Source organism: Dipteris shenzhenensis, chromosome 9, assembly GCF_047967505.1.
Source record: "Dipteris shenzhenensis isolate YYH24624 ecotype China chromosome 9, Dip_SZ_1.0, whole genome shotgun sequence".
Classification (NCBI taxonomy): domain Eukaryota; kingdom Viridiplantae; phylum Streptophyta; class Polypodiopsida; order Gleicheniales; family Dipteridaceae; genus Dipteris; species Dipteris shenzhenensis.
In genome coordinates, this window is record NC_141604.1 from 22522904 (window position 1) to 22544977 (window position 22074).

The window sequence follows — 22074 nt, forward strand, 5'->3', positions numbered from 1 at the left end:
TGTGTTGTTGTTGCCAATTGATGAATGTTAATGGAAGGCTAACAAGAGGACATGCTTCTTGCAAAAAGAAAGAGTTAAAAAGAGGACATGCATACTGTGTTGTAGTCCTTGCCACTAGATGAAGGTCGGTTAGTCTTATTTATTAGCACTGCCTCCTTAAAGGGAGCGTTGAACTCTCTCCACTCTTGTAATTTTTTTTAAATTTTAATTAAGTCTCGAATTGCCATTTATGATGAGTTTTAATAGCCCAAGTCCCTTTAAAAAAGTGTGTACTTCCTCTTAAGCGCTTGCTTTACCACTATACTAGGACCACGAGCACTTGTGCATACTCTTGTTCTTATTCGACATGCAAACTTGCTTGTTGCTGTTATACCTGATTTGGAGGTTGACGTGGTGCAATGGCATTGCCTTTGATTGTGGAAAGGGACGAGTAAATGTGCTCACACCTATTGTTGATTGCACATCTTCGAGGCCTTGGCCCCCTGAGGAAGTAACGTGAACCCGAACCCGAACCCAAACTTGAACATGAGCATGAACACAAGTGGCACTCACTCCAAGACCAACACCAAGGCCAACATCGAGACGTCATTGCCGCTTCCCTACTTCAACCCGAACCCGAACCCCAACCTGAACCCGAACACCAGCACCAATACCAATACCAATACCAATACCATCACCACACCAACACCTGCCACTTTCCTACTGCTAAGGAAGCAACTCGAACTCGGACTCGAACGTGAACACCAGCATGAACCAGCACCCGAACGTGGACACGAGCATGACAACGAGCACAAGCATTATACACCAAGACCCAATACCAATGCATCATCGAGACCCTTGTGTCGTGTGTACGTTTGAGAGGAAGCAACGCGAACGCAAAGCCGAAACCGAGCACGAGGACAAAAGGCGAGCACAAGTGGCAACACCAACATCAACACCAACGCCAACAAGAGGAGCAACACACCATATCCCCATGCACGTTGACTGGGAACATCCGTGTAGACTTGTGTGAGTGAAGTTTGTGCATTGCGTAAAGTGTTTTTCCTGTTTTGCTGTTAAACAGCAAACAAACAGGCCTGGCGATGGCGATGGCGATGGCTTTGGCTTTGGCTATGGCGATCGCCCCTCGCTTCGCTTCAACATTCTCCTTACCTCGATTGCCGTGAGTTGAAATCGATCTCTCCAATCATATCAAAACTTCTTTGCTTCGCCTCTTGTCGTTGGATTGAGTGCCTCCGCTTAGCTCGAATATCCTTTGTCATTCCGTGATTCTGGTTCCTCGCTTTTCCGAAATGCGCACCCGATTAAGATTGAAATTGGCTTCTCGTCCCCCGCGGAAGAGATTCAGGTATTGATCATTTTGGCCCCGTTTTATCGAGATCGTAGCCTGTTGATCCGACGGGGAGTAATCCTGCGATGGTAGAGTAGCCATCGGTAACTTCCCCGTAGATTAAAAAAATGAGAAACTATCCAGTGGATGACTAGTCAGATTCTGCTTTATTAATGGGATTGCTTGACCATGTTTCGATGCTTTTCATTGTCAATTCTGCTTTCCACGTTTTTCTCGACCAGAGCTTTCCTGCAAAACTTCCTGCTGAATGGCGCGTTTGATGATTAGAAATCGACCAGCAATTCCTCGTCAAGGTTGCTTTTGATATCTTCTTTGTCAGTCTCGCTTCACTGAGATCATCGAAGTGCTCAAGCAGTTCGTTACCACATCTATGGCGAGTTTGGTGATTAGAAACCGATCAACGATTACTCGTATAAATTCTGGTCGTCTTGTAATTTCGATTCTTGCTTGATCAGTTCTTAGCTTGCGCCTTCACGAAACTGTTGGGGGCGAATATATTCATAGTATTGCGTTTTCTTCGATTGTCTACAGCGACTCGTAGAAGGAATCCTTGTTATTGTCGGGATTTGCAACAATTGTCATATGTCCTTTCTACCTGTATTAATTCTCCTGTAATACTTCCAGATGAAGACGAGAGTCCGAAGTACACTATTATTCATCACCCTGTTAGCTTTTCCCTGAATCAGAGCACAGCTTGCTTGCTTTGCTGTCTACCGAGCAAAAGAGCAGGGAAAGGCATGACTTCCCAAAATGAAGAGACGATAGGAGAGAAATCTCACTCCAGGGATCTGTCGTGGTTTGAGCGATTGTATCAGAAGTTTGAGTCTGTGTGTACGGAGGTTGATAATTCGCCATCGTCATTTGTAAAGGTACGACTTTCCTTCTTTTTTTTCGAAGTTATGCTACCATTGCGCACAAGCAACGCTTTTTATTAGAACGACGAGTTATAAACAGACCATACTGTTTCTCCACTTTTAAAACTCCCAAGAATGCAGTGCTACTCTTTTAACAATGATGCCTGGTAAATTCTATGCACACCTACCATCCAACTTTTATGTATCGTACAGAGAATTATTCTCCTGAAATGACAACAAAAACGCCTAAGAGCTATATGTCACAAAAGTATATCGCAAATCGATATACTTTTGTGACAACATCTCTAGGACTCAAATCGATAAAGTTCTAGAATCAACATCTCTTTAGGAGGAAGCCGTGCAGAAGTTGATTCAAGGGTGGTGCAACTGAGATACAAAAAAGTCTCATTGTATAATTTCTACTCTTACGTTGCCTGTCCCAAAGAATTGGAGTTTGTACTTTAGATTGATGTTTTCTTTGTTGTGTTGATGATGATGAGTAAGTTCATCATCCCTGGCTACAGAAGTTCCCAAACGTCGTATAAATGTTCTTCTGTTAAAGCCTGTGACCTGACGAGAAAAGTGTGCTGCTCATATGAATGATAAAAGATGGAAATCTTCACTAAGAATAACTCAACTGAAAAAGATCGTCAAGCTGTTCTCACCCGTCTAGCTTTTGATTATAGGGAACAGCAAAGTATGTGGAGAACCAAGCCAATCTGATGGGCTCAAATGTGCGGAGACTTTACACAGAGTTTATGCAGGATCTGCTTACTTTAAACGACAGTACCCCTGAAGTATCTGTAATCTCTGAGCCGGAAAGGGTTGCCACCTGTTCGATGGAGACAGCCACGACGGCTGTAAAGCCAAGACAAGAAGACACAGATGGTCTCTCTCTCTCTCTCTCTCTCTCTCTCTGTGTCTCTCTCTCTCTCTCTCTCAGGCCCGTGAGGCCTCCCGAAGATGTTAATATAGCTTTCTTTCTTTCTTTCTCTTTCTGTGTAACCATCCTTGTGTATCTATAAATTTTGTACATCAAGCTTCTCATCATGCAAAACAAATTCATATATCTCCCTTATTCCACTTGTAGTTGTCCATGATTCCAGTCCCAAATATTTGTATGTGGTGGTTGCTTCCAAGGGTTCCCCTTCACATGAAGGCTTTTTGCTTGTTTCGTGTTTCGATTGTGTTTTGGCAATGCTGACCTGCATTCTTGAGTGTTTTCAGTATTTGCATGTTTTCATTGTCCAATGCAAGGCTCGCCTATACCCAATCTAGGACCTGATTTCGAGTGGGAGTAGGTTTGTCCTTGCAAAGAGGACCACGGCATCCGCGTAGATGAGTAGGGACTCCCCCTTCACTATGGGCTCTCATCCATCCTTCCAACTCATCAATGAATAATTCAAGCAGAGTTGGTGAGAGGGTAGCCTTGCTTGACTCCTATGTCACTGCTTACGATTACCTTCCCCTGGTTGTAGGGGCCACCAGCTGTTGGTTGTGCCAGTTCAGCGAAGCACCTTCTCATATAGCAGTACATGGATTTCTTCTTATTCTTGACCCTCTCCATTCGCAGCCCTAAAAGTGACCAAATGGTCCACTGTGAATGTTTGGGGCCAGGCTTTGTGCAGAACCTTGCCTGGGATGGTGCCCTTAGTCCTTGTTCCTCTGCCCACTTGTTGATTTTGTACTCGAGGATGGTGCCATACAGTTAAGCTAGCAAATTGCTCACCATGATGGTTAGTAGTTTGTTGCTATTACATGTGAGCCTTGGGGTCTTGCATGTTGGCCTCTCGTGTTTCCGAAAAGGGCTCCATTGCATATCTATAGCCTGAAACACCTGCATAGTGAGTATGTGTTTTCTCATGTGGGTGAGATCTTCTACGACTTCGATGACCTCTTCCAAACCTCTTCTTTCCTTATTGTTTTCTTCGTTCAAAATAATTTCCAAAGGGCAAGGGGAGGAGTGTAGGCATGCCCTACAATCACTGGTACCACCAAGAGTGCAGAACAGGAAATAAAGCATGGAAAACAGCAGACACGGAGGGAATGAGGCCAAAGCAAGAGATTACAGGTTAATAGCCAGGAAAAAGAAGAAAGACTTCCTAAGAAACAAACAGGATCTCAGGAAAAATTCTAGAAATTAATTCCAGAAGCTACATGGGACCAAATCTGAGGGTGGGAAAGTGGCATGGGATGATATGACCCAATTTGTTCCTTTTTCCCTTAGAATAGCCTTTAAAAATGGGCCTTATATCCTTTCACTTATTGGCGCTATTCATATTGGCTTTAGTTATGGCCTTCAAAGTTAATGTCAACTTTGGTGCGGAGTTAAAAAATTAATCCTACCATATACCTTTGAACTTGCTCTTCCTCAAACTTTTCATCCATGGTTTGAATCCATCCTTCAAGAGCATGCCGCTTTTGTAGTCATGTGGCAAATAACCACTTCTTCATGAAGGCAGGCGTCGACCACTGGCATCTAAATCACATGGAATCCTTCAATATTTAAAAATGTTGTTGGCAATATAAGGAGACATTTCTATAAATAACATGTGTCCTTAGCAACAGCTAAACCCTTCGGCACTTTTTGGCAAGCCAATGTGAAAATTGCCTAACATTGCAAGCTGATGGCAGCAAGAACATATCACATCCAAAGAGAAATACAAGAACAAACTGTCCACAAGTGTCATGCAAATGGCTCCCAGAGTTGTTTCAATGGTGAGTCCACAAGAGAAGAAGGGGGGAAAGGGAGGGGAGAGGAGATGGGAAGAGGGAAATATGGAGGGGAATCAGAAAGGGAAGGGGGATGAGTTAGCTTTCACAAGAGGCAAGAGCAGAGCTTGTATACCACCAAGACTTGCAATCAATAACTAAAGATCAAAGTCAAAGTTTTGGCCTTTTATACATGTCACCTTTTGAAGGGAGGGCCAAACCTATTATCTCGCTCAGAACTTGCTGCTACTTGTGTGCAACACTTCTCCTTTAATTTTGGGCATGTGGATCCTCCCGGGCAACTTCTTTTACAACATGTCCATCCTATTCATTCTGCTACACAGGCTTTGGAACTGAAAAGCCCCTTCACAGAAAGCGAATTGTCTGATGCAGTTAAATCTTGTGGTGGATGGAAATCTCCAAGATGGGATGGTCTCACTGTTGAATTTTTCTTGGCTTTTTGGGATCTTCTGAAATCTACTCTACTGTGCATGGTTAACTCAGCTTGGGAAAATCAGCACATGCCAATGTCATGGAAAAAAGGACTTGTAAGGCTCCTTCCTAAGAAGCAATTATGTGATTCACTCTCTGATTGGAGACCCATCACGCTTATGCCGGTCATTTACAAAATCATAGCCAAAATGCTTGCAGATCGTATCAAAGGTTATTTGCATGAGGTGCTGCATCCTTCTCAATATGGGTTTATCCCTTGTAGGCATATAACAGACAATATTGCAAATGCTTATGTTGGGATGGAATATGCAAAATATACACAACAGGATGTTCTACTCTTGCAGGTGGATATTGCAAAAGCTTTTGATACAATTCAATGGGAATTTATATCGCAAACCATGCGAGCTTTGGGGTTTGGAATAAAAATGCAGCAAATTATCTACTGGCTCTATGAGGACAAGCTGCCTGTATTCTCTCTAGAGACATTTCTGAAGAATGGACTCTTTTTTGTTCGGTCCATCACGGATGTCCCCTTAGAGATTTGCTGTGTGACATTGCTACGCATCCTATGTTGCAATATATAGACAATCTGGTGGATACAGGAATCCTTCATGGCTTGGAAATGGCAGAAAATCGCAGCATGGTTACTCAAGCCTACGCTGATGATTCCTATTTTACCCGAAAGAATACTCAGAATGATCTTTTCACTTTGATGCAAGCTCTTTCGCTCTATGGTTTGGCAGCTGGTCTTCATGTGAATTTTCAAAAGTCTAAGCTGCTCCCCTTGCATTCTAAAGACTGGCACAGTCTCTTATGGCCAGGGGAAATAATTCCACCCACTCAAATTGTTTGTCATCTTGGTTACTCTTTGGGGTTGGGGGATCACCCATCGTTAGTAGATTGATTGGGTACTTGTCAAGCTCAGAAAAAAGATCGAATATTGGAAACTAGCAACCTGGCCATTGCATGTTCGACTTCGAATAGTACAGTCTATTCTAGTGGCCTATATTCAATTCTATTTGCCTCTGATCATGTTCACTAAAGCGGATCTTGCTTCTTTCATGTCTATAATCATGGAAATCTTTTGGCGATCCAAGCATGGCCGGAAAAGTCTAAGACTGCTTTTAGTGCATTGACTATGTTCACCAAAAATGCATGGAGTTCTTAATATCATTGATATCCAGGTGCACATCCTTGCTCACAAAGGAAAAATGCTGCTGGAATTTATGCAAGGTGATCAACCTTGGGCTGTTATGATTCGCTCTTTGTTATAACAAATCAATACTTCTACCTTTGGTCACTGGCAACCCACTCAGTGGGATTTCTTACTTGGTTGCTTTGATGGTACATTGCATGGTTGCCTGCTTGCTTCTTGATTGGAAGCACATCCTTTCTCACTTGGAATGGCATGGCCGCGATTCTCTGATAGGAAATTCTTTGAGGGCTGAAAGCATTCACTGGTCAAAAGCTTTTCACCCTCCGTTGGCCTTACAAGAACCTAGACGTTCCTATATTAGTACTTCAAAGGAATTACTTTTGTTGCGGATGTCATCCATGATGATGGAACTATTTTACTTTTTTCTCTCGCAGCCACATAGTATGGCTTTGGCAAAAAATTACTTGTATGCTTTTACCTTTTGTCCCAATTCCTCCTTTGGAACTTGAGGATAGGCTGAAGGATTGGATTTTGACTTCCCGCAAGTCCTTCTTTTGTCCTTTGAGGCTATCTCAGATTACAGTGCCTGCATTATATAAAATCCTTTTGCCTCAGCCTTGGGTTTCAATTAAGGCTAATTCTATTTGGCGAATGCATCGGCCAGCTAAGTGGTGGAGAAAGAGACTAAGGCAACTTTGGGCATATAAAGTTCCTCTTCGGCAACAGGTCCTTTTTTGGAGAGTTCTTTTGGGGGTTTTTCCATTTAGCCAACTATTGGCATGTAGACACATTGCTCCTACTGTATGTCGCAGATGTTTCGCTTCTCAAGAGACTGTGCTTCATTTGTTCTGGTTTTGCCGATCCTCTCGTGAGTTCTTCGACAGTTGAGAACGAGATTCCCGACTCTTGCTTTTGGGAAATTCTTCTGGCTCTTTGGTTTTCATCTGCGCACTCAGGAGTTTGATCTTTTCTTTGTTTGGGTTTGTATTGGGCACTTTGGACTAACAGGAATTGTAAAGTCTTTATTTTCTTTATTTGCTTTCTTATAGCGTTCTCTGTAGCAATCTTTTTTTGACTGCTTGTAGACTCGCTACATCGATCATGATGTATATTTAGCATATACAGAGATTTTTAGCTGATGTAATTTCTAGCTCCCCGCTTTGAGGTGGCTTTTCTTGTAATATAAACAGGCTTTCACTTAAAAAGAAAAAAAGTGTGTGCGCGCGCGCCCAGCTAGAAGTGTTTTATTACTACTTCTAGTTTTGAGTAGTAGCTGTATACTTTGGACAGCTATGAATGTACATTCTTCTAAATGAAATATGTGCTTAACACCCCACATCCCCCCCCCCCCCCCGCCCCCAAAAAAAAAAAAGCGGGTGTACCTGCACACATGCATGCATGTATTACCTATACATACAATGTATATATGTATACATACATACTTACATGTGCATCTCTCTCTATATATATGTGTGTGCATGTGCGTGTGTGTTCTTGTGTGAGAATAATTAACATAATAGGATTTTTTAAATTTAGTTAATTAGGGAAATTCCTTTTTAGTTTAAACTTTAAATTTTGCTGCTTACCCACCTACCCATGCACACAATTCATTAAACATTGGTTCTAGAACAAACATTTTATCCTAAGTTTGCTAGGGCCATAGCTCATGCTAGATACTTGGATTTAACTCAAACTGAGACCACTAGTTTGGGCTCGATGCATAAATCTCCCTCTTCTTTTCAACCTCAGGGATGATTTGTAGGCTGAACTGTGTGGATATCTGCTGTTCACCTACTGGAGGCTGTATGCGAGATGCGATGCTCCCCCCTGAAGGGGGTCTTTTATAGGCATATGTACAACTCAAAATGTGTGCTTACTGAACTGTAAAGAAAGTAATACAGATCTGGAAGAGAACACATGTGTACAGCCAAGCTACAATAGATATAATGGTATAAACTAAGAACAAAAAATGCCAATACGTAGCAGCACCTTCAGCAAACAATCACTGAGGTAAGGTACCAAATATGACTCCGTTTGCTGCAACCTCTGAAGTAGACTCCTCTTCTGCCACGTGTGTGTACGTAGGCTTCAGTAGCTGCTCAAAGGTAGAGCATTCCTGCAAAGTTCTGCATTAAGGTTCACTGCAGACAAAGCTCCCGACATCATCCTTCCCATGCTCTGACCTGCTGACTGAACAGCTGTGGGCTGCAGGGCTCCACGTAGGCAGTCATGCCATGGGCTGCAGATGCCATGACATTATGTATACATACATACTTGGGTGCATGCTTTCTTGTGTATGTGTGTGTCCAAGTTTCACAAAAAAAAGTGTGCGTGTGTCCAAGTTTCACTATTTCCTGATGTCACTTATGCAATCTTTTTATGATTGTCTGTGTGTTCATCAGATAGATTCCTCTGTTTACTTGTCTTATATTGACATCTTTTGATGCTGTAATTGCATGTTCCCTCTTTGGGGACTGTTTCTTGTAATATAAACATACATGGATTTCACACAAAAAAAGTGTGTGTGTGTGTGTGAGAGAGAGAGAGATAGATATGATATGATATGAATGATATGAATGTATTAACGTCCTCGTGAGACCCTGCAGGATCTATGGGACAGTGATCACTATCAACAAGTAGTGATTGTTTACATCCATTGAAAGAAAATATCATAAAATAAAAGCATAAATGTGCTATGCAGTGAGTACTTGTTGTGCTAGCCTTTGTGCTAGACCAAGTACTTTGTTGCGATATTCTGAAATTTCCTTTATGTAGTTGCGTAGCTCTTTGGCTGGCCACTCCAGTAGGGATTTCAGGTTGCTTCTATTGCCCCTATACATTCTCTGATTTGCGCATATGCTCAACATGTTAGGAGTACATGTTGCTCATTTTCTACTTCTCCTGTGGGGCAGATTTTACATACTCTTTCCTCTCTTGGTACCCTGGGTCTTGCCCATCTTCCCCTCTTCACCTTGAGATCATGTGAGCTGGCTCTGATTTTGCAGATTAAATGTCTTTGAATATTGATATGTCTTCCCCGAGGTATTTCTACACTCCATAGCTGTCCATCGGATTGATTTCCTGCTTATAAAACTGCATTTTGCCCCTGGTTCTTGCCATAGCTTCTGTAGCATTCTCTGCATCACTAGCTCCCTGATTTCCCATGCATCTTCGGGGATATCAGCAGCGGTTATACCCCATAATTCCAACCATTTCAGCCCCTCTTTGTGCCATCCAGTGCTTCGTCTAGCTTCCATTGCTTTGTGTGGTATCCTATTGGCGTCCATCTTTCCAACTTTGCTGAGGTATGCCATGAATTGGCACAATGCCTCTCCTTTGAGAGGTATCATACCTGTCTCACCCAATAAGATGGGGTACGGTGTTTGTGCCTTCACCCCTAACTCCCCTATGAGAAATTGTTTATGCAAAGTCTCTATTCGGTTCCAGTAGGCCCTAGAAAGCCCAGGTGTCCAAGCTGGGCACCCATAAAGGATCATTGTTTGTACGAGCATGGTATACAAAAACTTTCTCATTTCCTAGTTCCATAAGTATGCCTTTCTGTACTTGTTTTGGAAGCTATATAAAGCTTTCAAGCCTCCCAGGATTCTTCTTTCCACACATGCATTCCACTTGTAAGTGTCTGCAAATTCCAGCCCCAAATATTTGTATGTAGCGACACCGTCGAGAGGCTCCCCCTCAAAAGTGAGATCAACCTGTTTATTCCGAGTCCCAATTACCATCACTTTTGTCTTGGATATGTTGACTTGCATTCCTGAGTGTGTGCAGAATTTTCCCAGTGTATCCAAATGTGTTTGCATCTCTTTCTTGCTTTTTGCGAAGAAGACTACATCATCTGCGTAAATAAGCAATAAGAGGGCATAGCCTGCAATCTGGACACCTTCGCCGTTGTGTGTTCTCATCCACTCTTCCAATTCATCGATGAATAGACCAAAGAGAGTTGGTGAGAGGGGGCAGCCTTCTTGACTCCTATATCATTGCTTATGATGACTTTTCCTTCAGAGTATGAACCATCTACTAGTGGTTGCGCTAATTCAGCTAATACTCTCTCATATAACCTGTATGTGGCTTCTTTGATCTCCTGTTCAAGCTTTTCCAGTCTTTCCCATATCTTTTTGCGTGGAATTGTGTCAAATGCTTTCTTAAAGTCTACAAAGCAACAATAGACTACTTCTTTCTTATTCTTGAGCCCCTCCGTTGTAGCCTGTATGGCAACCAAGTGGTCTATTGTCGAATGTTTAGGACGAAACCCTCCCTGGGATGGTGCCCTGGCTCCTTGCTCTTCCACCCATTTGCTGAGTTTTTGCTCAATTATTGTGCCATATAACTTGGCCATTAGGCTACTCACCATGATGGTGCGGTAGTTTTTGGCCACCTTGGTGTCCCCGCTCTTATGGATTGGTACGATCCTGCGAAGCTGCCATTCCTTGGGAAACCTTCTTCTAAGGCTCGATTCATGAGTGTAGTGAGCATTTTCTGTCTTCTCACCCCCCCATTTCAGCATTTCAGCCACTAGCCCTTGTGTGTCTGGAGCCTTTCCGTTTGCGCTCTTTTAGACCCTTTCCCACATCTTCCTCTGTTATGACATCATTTACAGCTTTGATGGAAAAGTTATTATTGACCTTCTCTTCTCCCTCTCTCTTAGAGGCCTTTGATGAAATCTATGATGTCTTCCCATGATGCTTTCCTCTCTTGGGGTATGCTGCCATGTAGCTTTTGGAAAAACTTTATGGGATTTTGCTTAAGCTCATCAAAGCTCTCAATTTGTTTGCTCTTGAGAAACTCTCTTTTTTTGTTTCTTACCAACTTTCTGTAGGCTCTAGCTTTGTCCTCCTTCTCGGTTGTGTCTGCTGTTGTCCATGCTTTTTTTGCTACTCTGCATTCCTGATCATACCAGTGGTTGCAGGGCATGCCTTTGCTCCTCCCCTTGCTTTTTGTAAAGCATTCATGAGCTGTTTTTTGCAGTTAAGTCTGTCATGCATTCACTCATTTCTTGGCATGTGGAAGGTGTCTGACAACGTGCTATTTCTTCTTCTAGTTTCTGTTCATATATGTGTGCCTTTTTATAATCCAATCTGAGCATGGGTTGCTCAGGAATTTCCTTTTTTTTTACTATATGCTTTGTCCCTACAATGCCCATAGATATTGCTCTGTGATTGGAATCAATAGACTCCACTTCAATCTTGAAGTGCTCAAGTATGTGTCTTTCATGCGGGTTCATGATCACATAATCAAGTACGCTCGACCCTTGAGGAGTTTTGCATGTGTATCCCTCCATTTCTTTGAAGTACGGGGTGCCATTGCAAATTTGCATTCCAAAGCATCCGCATAGGGTGAGGAGTTGCCTTCCCATTTGGGTGATTTCCCCATCATCTCTGGATTTCCTTTTCCAGCCTTTTCTTTATGCATTGTCCTTTTCCATTTCCTCCATCCAAATGGGATCTTTCCCTTCCAGTGTAACGATCCCTTGTAATGATCATGTCCTTGCGTTGAAGTCTCCGGCGAGGATAATTACATGCTCTTTAGAGAAATGAGCTATGTCTTCTCCCAAGTGCATAAGAGGGTCCTCTCGGGATAGATGGCTGTTTTGTTTGTATATGGGTGATCGCAGGGGTGCAAAACAGCACATTGCCAACCTTATATTTCCCTCTTTTGCTACTATCTCTAACCACATATATTGTTTATGTGGATCCTTCTTTATCACTCTCGCTGATTTCTGCCATGTCATGCTAATGTAACATGCAATCCCTCCAAAACCTCTTCCCCCCATGTGTGTTTTTGCATTCCACATTGATGTCTTCAAGAACCCCTTGATTTCTGGGGATTCATTTCCCTCGTGCTCCCATGTTTCCAACACTATGAGTATGTCTGCCTCCAACACTTCATCTTCTGATGCAATGACCTTGTCTAGATTCCATCCTTCCACATTCCATATTTTGATTCTGAGGGTCTTGTATTCCTATTTATCCTTTTGTTTCTCTCCCCTTTTGCTCTTTGCTGTAATTACTGCTTTCCCATCCTTCATATAGGCATTCTTTCCTTCCTTTTTTGCATTCCTAATGACTTCTAGCCTTTTGAGTTTTTGGGCATATTGATTTCTCGTGAGGTCTTCGTTTATCCATATGGAGTGCCCTTTGAGATGATGCTTGTGATTCAGTACTTTGAGGCAGGACTGTGCATCTTAAAATTTTACTATAATTTGTCTTGGTTTTTCACCCTTCCTTCCCACTCTGAATGTATCTTGCCATTTTGTGGCAGATATGTGCATGATCCTTTGAAAGACGTGTGTGAGGACCTGTTCAATGTCCTCGTTTTCACTCTCTTCCATCCCCACAATTCTGATGTTTAGAGCTTTTTCTTGCTGCTCTTTTTGCTCCCTCATTCTACTATTGACCAACTCGTCAATAGTGTTGATGATGTCTTCTTTTTTTGGCATATGTTGTGCAAGTTTCTGCTCTGTCTCTACCTGCCCTTTTTGCCAAGATATTTCCTTTTCTATTTTCAGTTCCATGCTGTGAACTTTGGCATATCCTTTTTCTAACTGGCTGTCTATTTTCTGTTCTATGCCCAGAACCTTTGCAAACCCCTTCTCTATCTTGCTGTCCATGATTAGCATTTTCTGGGCCATCTCATGTTTAGAGCTTTTTCTTGCTGCTCTTTTTGCTCCCTCATTCTACTATTGACCAACTCGTCAATAGTGTTGATGATGTCTTCTTTTTTTGGCATATGTTGTGCAAGTTTCTGCTCTGTCTCTACCTGCCCTTTTTGCCAAGATATTTCCTTTTCTATTTTCAGTTCCATGCTGTGAACTTTGGCATATCCTTTTTCTAACTGGCTGTCTATTTTCTGTTCTATGCCCAGAACCTTTGCAAACCCCTTCTCTATCTTGCTGTCCATGATTAGCATTTTCTGGGCCATCTCATTCATGTTGTTCTTTAACTGTTGAACCTCTTGGTTCAGCAAGGTAATTTCTTCCTTCATCTTGACCATAGTCTCGTACATTTGCCTTCTTGTAGTCTTGTAAAAACTGGAAAATGGGGGCATTAGGGGCCCAATCCTCAAAGGAGATCTTCTGGGAGTGAACATTTTTGATGTTGGGGTAAACATTGTGTGAACACCCCTCTGTGACAGTTTCCTCTGTTTTAGTGTCTCGCTTGTGATGCACCCTTCTGTGTAATATCTGTGTGCTTTGATCCGATACTAACTGAAAACTAACTGCTTGATCCCGATTATATTTGTGCTGGAGTCTATCTACGTGGGTTGGTCGTCCAACGTCAAGCGCCAAGTGCCAAGCTCTGCATGGAGACGCGTCGATAGCACTAAGCGATTGAAGATTACTTCATTAGCTTCTGCCCTTCCCACGCATCGTTCCAGTAAGTTCCAGCTCTTTCGTTAGCCCATTGCTTCTACCATTTCTTTCGTCGCTCCTCTCGTTAGATCGTTTTGGAAAAGCCCGTTTGGAAAAGCCTCCTTTGTATCCTCCCTTTCCAAGCAATGCTCTTTGAAATGGTGTTACGGGCCCTCTGAATTTGTGAAACCAGACAATTCGCTCCCTCAAGCAACCAAAAGACTCAAGCAGTCGTCATCGCAGCACCTTTTGTAACTAAGGCACGTAGACTCCAATGAGCCTCTGCAATCAACCAGGCCACAACGGACTGTATCTCGACCCGCCAAACACATCGAGAGAGAGAGAGAGAGAGAGAGAGAGAGAGAGAGAGAGAGAACATGATGGGGTCTGGGCACATGTGACAGCCTTTATGAAACAGGTGGTGCACTAAGGGCAGCTAGGACAGCTAGGATAGATGAGATTGTCATAAGAGTAAGTATGGCCACTCCATCCACCACTTGTCTTCCGTGCACCCAGCCATTGTAAGGTGGCAAATGTAGGTGTGCATGTCGGCATGTTGTGACACATGATGAAATTAATTTTTTGGGCTCCGAGTCTTGTGGTTTATTGATACAAGGCAATGGCCTTAGATATGTCATTCTCGGGAGATGCAATTCGGTTGAGATGTGGCTTGAACCCATTATCTTAGGGCAATTGGCCGCACCTCACTATGATGTTACCCTTTAGGTGAGGGCCTCAGATTTGGGTGGTAGGGCCTTATTGGAGCTTCCAAGCTCAAGGTTGGCTATATGTACTGAGACTATGGCTAGGAGGTGAGTCAGCTAACTCTCTCCTTTGTATGCCTTCTATCGGAGTCTATTTTATTGGAGTTGTCAGTCATGTGTAACTACTCCATGTTGTTTCTTCAACACAATTATCATATGCACCTAGCATCGGATGAAGGTATAGGTCTCAATTGCATGAGGGTACATCTGTTGATGATATGTGGCAGCATACGGCTTCTGAGTACGATATTGTGAGGCACAAAATTGCAGAGTTTGCAGTAGTGTACCACAAATTGTAAATGGGATCAGACTCAGGGTGAATAAGAGTTGTAGATGACGAGAGAGAGAAAGAGTTAGGTGATAACTATAAGAGACCCTAGTAGTCTAGGAGAAAAAAAGTACACCTTATGATGTATAAGAAAGGGATAGCCTACATGCTTTTATTGTATTGAAGTCTGCTTTGTGTTTAAATAAGTATTTGATGTTTTGTTCTCGTTGCTCTCTCTCTCTCTCTCTCACTCACACACACACTTTTTTTTTTTTGGGTGAAATCATTGATTGATTATATTATATGAGTAGTAACCTCAAAGAAAGGTTCTACAATTACATCAACTGAAAATTTTAGTATATGCCAAAAAGACCTCATGATCTATGCAGCGGGTCTGCAAGCAATCAAAGAAAGATTGCTGTAGAGAATCATCTGAATCGATCACATGTTTTTGTTTGTTGTTGGAAACCGACTTGTCTTTGTGAAAGGTTTTCTCATAGGAATAATCCGCCATTCGAGTTAAGGAAAAAACTTGGAAGCAGCAACGCTTTACAAGGAGGAAAGCACAGCAGGTACAAAACTGTACTGTGTTTTCCTGGCTGTACAGACGAAATCGTACGGATTTTGGACAGTACGAAAAAAAAATTCTGATAGGCAAACTATACGGACTTCCCCGACTCTACGGACAAATTGTACGGAATTTTATGACTGTACGGACAAAATCGTACAGATTTTCTAATTGTACGGATTTTCAAAAAAAAAATCTTTCTGGCAAGCAAACTGTACGAACTTCCCCGACTGTACAGACTATACGGACTTTTCTGACTGTACGGACGAAATCGTACGGATTTTTGACAGTAGGAAAAAAAAAATTTTCCCGAATTTTTTGACAGAGCGTACGAGACAGAAAACGGACGTCAAAAGGAGCTTAAGGGTGTCAAATTGAGGGAGAAACAAGCAGCTATAGCGTGGGAGCACGAGGGCTAGCACGGAATCTCTCTCTCACACGCTCTCACCCACATGCACACACACACACATACACACACTGCCACGCACACACACTCTCTCTCATTCACACACACACACACACACACACACTTTTTTTTTTGTAAAACTAGTAACTATATTATTAACATGAGATCAATGTACATGACATTAGACTCTGAGATAGAGCCTAATGAGAGAACTCAAAAACAGTCAGAAAACACTTCAAGGCTAGTAGCATCCAAGTCCCTCGCAGCATAACTATCATATAGAGATTGCTTGAGGGACATTCTGAAGAAAGCATATGCCTGAGGAAACTGTTGTCCCATCCTAGAATGCAATCTTTGTGTCCAAATGGTCCATAGTACCCAAAAGCGAGTCCAGTGAAAGAAAAAGAGGAATGGAGACATCTGAGATGAGAAGCATCCAAACATCCAGAAGAGTTTCCCGAGTCTGATGGAGGGAAATCGAAGCCGCAGCAAATGAGAGACATGAGTGATCAATATCCGGGAATGCGAGCAAGACCATAATAGATGAGGAACTGTCTCACGGTGATGAGAGCAACGGAGGCAGGAAGGGGAAGCAATGCGACGTGCTGCCAATTTCACCCCAATGGAAAAAGCTCCCACTATACATCTCCAGAAGAAAAGCCTCTGTTTCAATGGCAATTTGGCTTTCCAAATTTTCTTGAGTCGTGATTGCCACCAGGATAAAGGCCTATCCAAATTCCAAAGAGTGTTGGCATGCTTATCAATCCATGGCGATGGAAGAAGAAATCTGTAGACCATCGAGGAGGTCAAATTGTGCATTGAAAGCGAACAGATAGCAGGTGATGGAGAGATCAGATTCCAGTCCAATAATCTGTCCTATGCAAACAATGGAGGAACAGGAGTAAATGGCTGCAACATAGTTGTAAGTATTCTCCAAATGGATCTGTGATGTAGACCCAAAGGGAATGTCCTGCAAGCTTGTGGAAATGATAACATGTAACCTTGTTGATCCACTACATCTCCAACCGATCTTATGCCCAATTTCATTAGATTATATGCTTTAATAGGTGCCTGTAGAGCGAGGGGCGATTCAAACACCTTGCTCCAATGGATGCTTTCCAAGTGAAAGGAATTGCCATGATGAGAAGAAACACCTGTCCATTTAGCATAAGAGAGAATTCTCTTCCAATCATGAATGAAAGCAGTAGAAAGAGGACAACCAGGAATTTTCCCCCTGAAATGTGGTCATGACTGCTTCCCAGTGATCCGTAATCCAGTGCCCATATGTATGGGACGTCATGTTTCCACACATGGCTACTAACATTATGGCCCATGGCTGTTTTTGCTGAAAAAAATCAGCAATCATAGTACTCTTTCTTGCCAACATATGAAACTGAAGATTGAGAATATTCAGCCCCCCATGAGTCTTAGGTGAACAAACAGACTGCATTGGAAGTAGCTGCAAAGCCTTTTTGTGAGATTTGCTTTTCCAAAATATCTCCATGGCCTGGGACATATAGGAAGCCAAATGCTTATGAGACCAGGAAAGAAGAGGCAAATAAAATTGCACATATGCCATAATGATGGATTGGACTATCCGAAGTTGAACGTGTAGAGGCCAAGTGGATAGATGCCAGTATTCCAGCTTCTTGTTGATCTTTTGAAGCACCCATTTGAGCTGTTGTTGCGGGGTAATATTCCAGCCAATGGGATACCCTAAGTGCCTCTCAATAGTATGGGAAGAAATAATGTGACCGGGCCAGAGAAGTGCATGCCAATCAGCTTCTTTCAAAGCTAGAAGATTTGATTTCTGAAAGTTAATATGCAGTCCAGCAGCTATGCCAAAATTGTTCAAAGTATGCATCAAATAGATAGGTCACTTTGAGAATTCCTGGGCATGAAATATGAGTCATCAGCATATGCCTGTGCAAGAAATGGCTGTGCCCCTGGAATTTGCAAGCCATGAAGCTGCCTTGTATCTGCAAGATGATCCATATGCAACAATAACGGGTGGGTAGCAATGGCATACAATAGCGAACTAAGGGGGCAACCCTGTCTCACTGAGCGGGTCATAGTCCAAGTTCTTGACAACCCACCAGCAAGCAAACATTGCGCAGTGGCATGAGAGTAGAGCCAGTAAATAATGTGAACCAGCCGAGGGCCAAATCCCAATTTATGCATAGTCTGAGAGATAAAATCCCAATGGACAGTATCAAATGCTTTCGCAATATCTACTTGCAGGATGAGAACATCTTGTTTGGAGTATTTAGCATACTCAATCGCAAGCAAAGCATTAGAGATATTGTCAGTAATCTGCCTTTTGGGAACAAACCCATACTGCCTGGGATGAAGTCCTGCATGCAAAATGAATCGAACCCTGAGGACAATCATTTTGGCAATAAGTTTGTAAATGACTGGCATAAGAGATATGGGCCGCCAATCAACCATTGTCTCAGATAACCTTTTTTTGGGGATCAATTTGACAAGGCCATGTTTCCAAGGAGGAAGAGATTGTTCTGCCCAAGCATGATTGATCATAAGAAGAAGTATGTGTTTGAGATCACCCCAAAATGCACGGAAGAATTCAACGGTCAATCCATCCCAACCAGGAGAGCTGCCTTTACGTAAATGACTCAAAGCATCATCCAGTTCAGTAAGCTTAAAGGGCTGCTCTAATGCATGAGCCTGTTCCCAAGACAATATGGGCTGAACATGCGTAAGGAATTGAAACCTGGCTGCATTCACTTGCACGGAATGATCAATCTGAGGAGAGAAGAGATGATGGAAGTGACTGGAGCATTGCAATTCCAATTCTGATTTGGAGGTAGTCCAAGTGCCATCATCTTTCCTGATCCTGCAAATATCCTCCTTTCGCCTATCTGCATGTAGGCTTTTAAAGAAAGCTTTGGAGGAGCAGCCCTTGTCCAAAAGAGGTTTCATGCGAGCTCGGATTTGCCACTTCTTTAATTTACGAAGATCATTTTGATGGATGATGTGAGCAGCATAAGCACAAGAATCTTGTTCAGAGGAGGTGAGCTGCCTATAAGAGCTGATTATATCCATTTGTTGCTTGTGAGATTGAGCCCATTTCAGCTTGAGCCTGAGGTCTCCCATGTAACTCCGTCCATAGTCTTGAATAACAGCCTGCAAGCGATGAGCAAGGCTGATCCAAGCAAAATCCATATCCTCCTGAGCATGTGAGAGGAGGGGGCAGACAGCCGCTTTCACCATGTTTTGAAATTGTTGATGAAGCAGATAAGCACTATTAACATGAAGTAGGCGACGACCAAAAAAAGGCATATCATCTGTCAAACTCGCCATAGATAAAGTCAAGCATACTGGGAAGTGATCAGATAGCAAGAGGGAATGATCGACCCATAATGCACATGTAAAACTGGCATACTGCTGAGCATGCAACAGATACCATCTGTCAAGTCGAGCCCAATAATGAGTAAGGGCATTGTGATGGTATGTATAACCCATATCTCTGTCCCTTGTTGAGAGCCATAGATCTTCTGCATGCAAGAAAGAAAGCATATCTTCCCAATGTTGAAGCTCAGTGCGGATCATATGAGAACGATGAGTGGTATTGTCTTGAGTGGCAGGCGAGTTGTTAAAGTCTCCACACAAAAAGGCATTGGACAGCCATGGATATTGTTTGAGGGAGGCCCACATTCGAGCTCTTGTCGCTGAAGTTTGAGAGGCATAGACAGATGCTATTTCATAGAGATCAGCATGACAAGTGCATTTGATCACCATCCATCGACCCTGGGGGTCATTGTAAGCAACCGTGGGCTGCATATCATGTTTCACCAACATGTAGACTCCCGAAAAGTGCATTGTACCAGCATAAAAAATGTCATACCCAGCATAGTGACCTTGCTGGCCAGCCAAGAAGTGTTGGTTGTGTTCCTATAAAGAAATTACATCAGGGTGCATTCTATGTACATAATGCCAGAAAAGTCTCCACTTATACACACACACACACACATGCACACATTGTTTTTTGGTGAAAACCATTTGTATTATATTACAAGAAACTGTGAAACTGTCCCCCAGAAAAGAGGGGAAAAGTAGTTACAACATCAAAAGACACACACACACACGCGCGTGCGCATGCACGCACACACACGTGTGTATGTGTGCACAATTACAAACTCGTGGATGTGCACATCCACTTACACTTTCTAATGCATAATATTCAGAGACTTGAATGCACATATGCTCACACAAGGTCCTGCACAAGTATGTATATGTGCACATGCATTTACGTCCATGAGCTAATGTGCACACACACAGCTTATGAGGGCGCGCACACACAAATGCACTCGCATTCAATACGCTCTCACATTCACTACAGTCTCACGTTGAGAAGATTTACTTCCTTTGGAAAAATGTTTGATAACTACTGACAAGGTTACGGTGCTGAGGCTTAATATTTCAATTTAGAGAACTCTGAAAGCTAAGAGTGCGCTCTGAGAGAGAGAGAGAGAGAGAGAGAGAGAGAGAGAGAGAGAGAATCTGACTTGCACTGCCAAAATGAAATCAGGAGCTCATCTTATTATGGAATCTCAGGCTGACAGCAACGTAGTGCACAATACTTTGCAGTCAGAAAATTTGGAGAGTATAAGTGGACACAGGAGTATTGGCAATGAAGTACAGAATCAGATGGTAAGTACTTACATATGACACGCTGACTCTCAGGGGTTGCATTAGAATTCCTGTGCCGCTTTAGGTCTAATTATATGTTTTAACCGAAGTAACCCTGCTGTCACAACATGTAATCAATCATGGGAAAAAAACTTCATAGAGATCAAGTATACATAGATATCTCAACTTCAATATCAGCCTGCATTTGAGACTCTCTCTTATATGGTTCTCTGTTTTATGTTTTAGGTCTAATTATATGTTTTAACCGAAGTAACCCTGCTGTCACAACATGTAATCAATCATGGGAAAAAAACTTCATAGAGATCAAGTATACATAGATATCTCAACTTCAATATCAGCCTGCATTTGAGACTCTCTCTTATATGGTTCTCTGTTTAGCTTTTGCATCTACAACCTATTGTTTTTATGGGTTAAGTGGCATAGGCTGATACATGTTTCCTAAAAGTAGCCAGATAACATAAGTTCTATTTTCATTTTCCACATATTTCCAACGTTCCTTTCAAACAACAATGCGGGTTCTGGCAGGAGTTGTGGGATGCTTGTGAGGAAGAACTACCCATACCCCATGAAGAAATGGTGAAATCATCTACGGATGCAGTGGACAGATTGCTACGGCAGAGAAAATCAAAGTCTTCTACTGTTTTGATCTCTGATGATCATGGTGAGGAGCAAGGCGTGGAAGATGATATTGAACCAGATTGGGAGATAATTTAGCACGTGCTCTGGGCTTCGTGCTGTACACCTCGTTCAATAATCTACCTCTTATACCACTGCATCATCATCCAGTATTCAAACTATTATGACGGTAAATATGGTGTATATGTTATATTATGGCACTAAAAAGTAAGTTAATTGAATGCTGCTAACAGCTCGTGATTCTACTATATACTAGTTGAAGTCTCTCTCTCTCTCTCTCTCTCTCTGTGTCTCTCTCGCTCTCATGCACACGTGCACACACACACACAATCTTTTTCTCTCTCATAGGGTTTGTTTTATAGATGAAACAAAGCTGCAACAACTTTGACAATGGAGCATTCCTATTTTGTGCCTTCTGTGTTTTTGTTTTGAGTTTCTCCTTTTGAAGTGGAGGTATAAAGGAAGAAAAGCACCAAGCACATGAGACTCGACATTGGTAGAGTAAGAGAGATGGGACTGAAGTAGGCTAAGGCTTCTAAGGAGACAGTTGAGGCCCCCATCCCCAGCCAGCCAGCTGTGTCTGAACGCAATGTAGGGTGAGTTTAAATTGTTTGAGAAATGGGGGATGGATATCAAGGACATTCCATGAGAGATAAATTAGAGATCTAGACGATGAGGGCAATATTGTCTCCCCCTGCGCCACCCTTCATTGCAGACGCTTAGTGCTGTTACGTAGTTGCCCCATGCTTAATGTGGCACCGTTTGTGGGTGTAGAATCTAGATAGCTTATACACAGCTTTTGGTGATTTAATGTTGAGCGAAGTGCATTAGCCAGTTGGTGGCTGCCAACAGTGCTTCATAGTCCTCTC

The 22074-nt window shown here is 42.5% G+C and overlaps 1 protein-coding gene across 3 annotated transcripts; it reads left to right on the forward strand.

The window, feature by feature from the left end:
- Positions 1-1519: 1519 nt before the first annotated feature.
- LOC147898378 (uncharacterized) lies at positions 1520-21457 on the forward strand. Of its 3 annotated transcripts, none has more exons than XM_087379690.1 (5): positions 1520-1644; positions 1976-2220; positions 2892-3093; positions 20448-20569; positions 21095-21456. In XM_087379690.1, the coding sequence occupies exons 1-5, from the start codon at positions 1599-1601 to the stop codon at positions 21281-21283; spliced, it is 804 nt and encodes a 267-aa protein (XP_087235816.1). In that variant the 5' UTR covers positions 1520-1598; the 3' UTR covers positions 21284-21456. The 3 variants fall into 3 exon arrangements, with proteins under 3 accessions (XP_087235816.1, XP_087235817.1, XP_087235815.1); XM_087379691.1 differs by having other exon boundaries at positions 1626-1761; positions 21095-21457; XM_087379689.1 differs by having other exon boundaries at positions 1636-1773; positions 21095-21457.
- Positions 21458-22074: the final 617 nt, after the last annotated feature.

Bases quoted from the DNA above. Each gene is read 5' to 3' on its own strand.
- LOC147898378 (XM_087379689.1), top strand. From the start codon at position 1,722: ATGGCGAGTTTGGTGATTAGAAACCGATCAACGATTACTCGTATAAAT. The intron at 3,094-20,447 runs GTCTCTCTCTCT...AAATGAAATCAG, and splicing joins AAGACAAGAAGACACAGATG to GAGCTCATCTTATTATGGAA. The intron at 20,570-21,094 runs GTAAGTACTTAC...GGGTTCTGGCAG, and splicing joins ATGAAGTACAGAATCAGATG to GAGTTGTGGGATGCTTGTGA.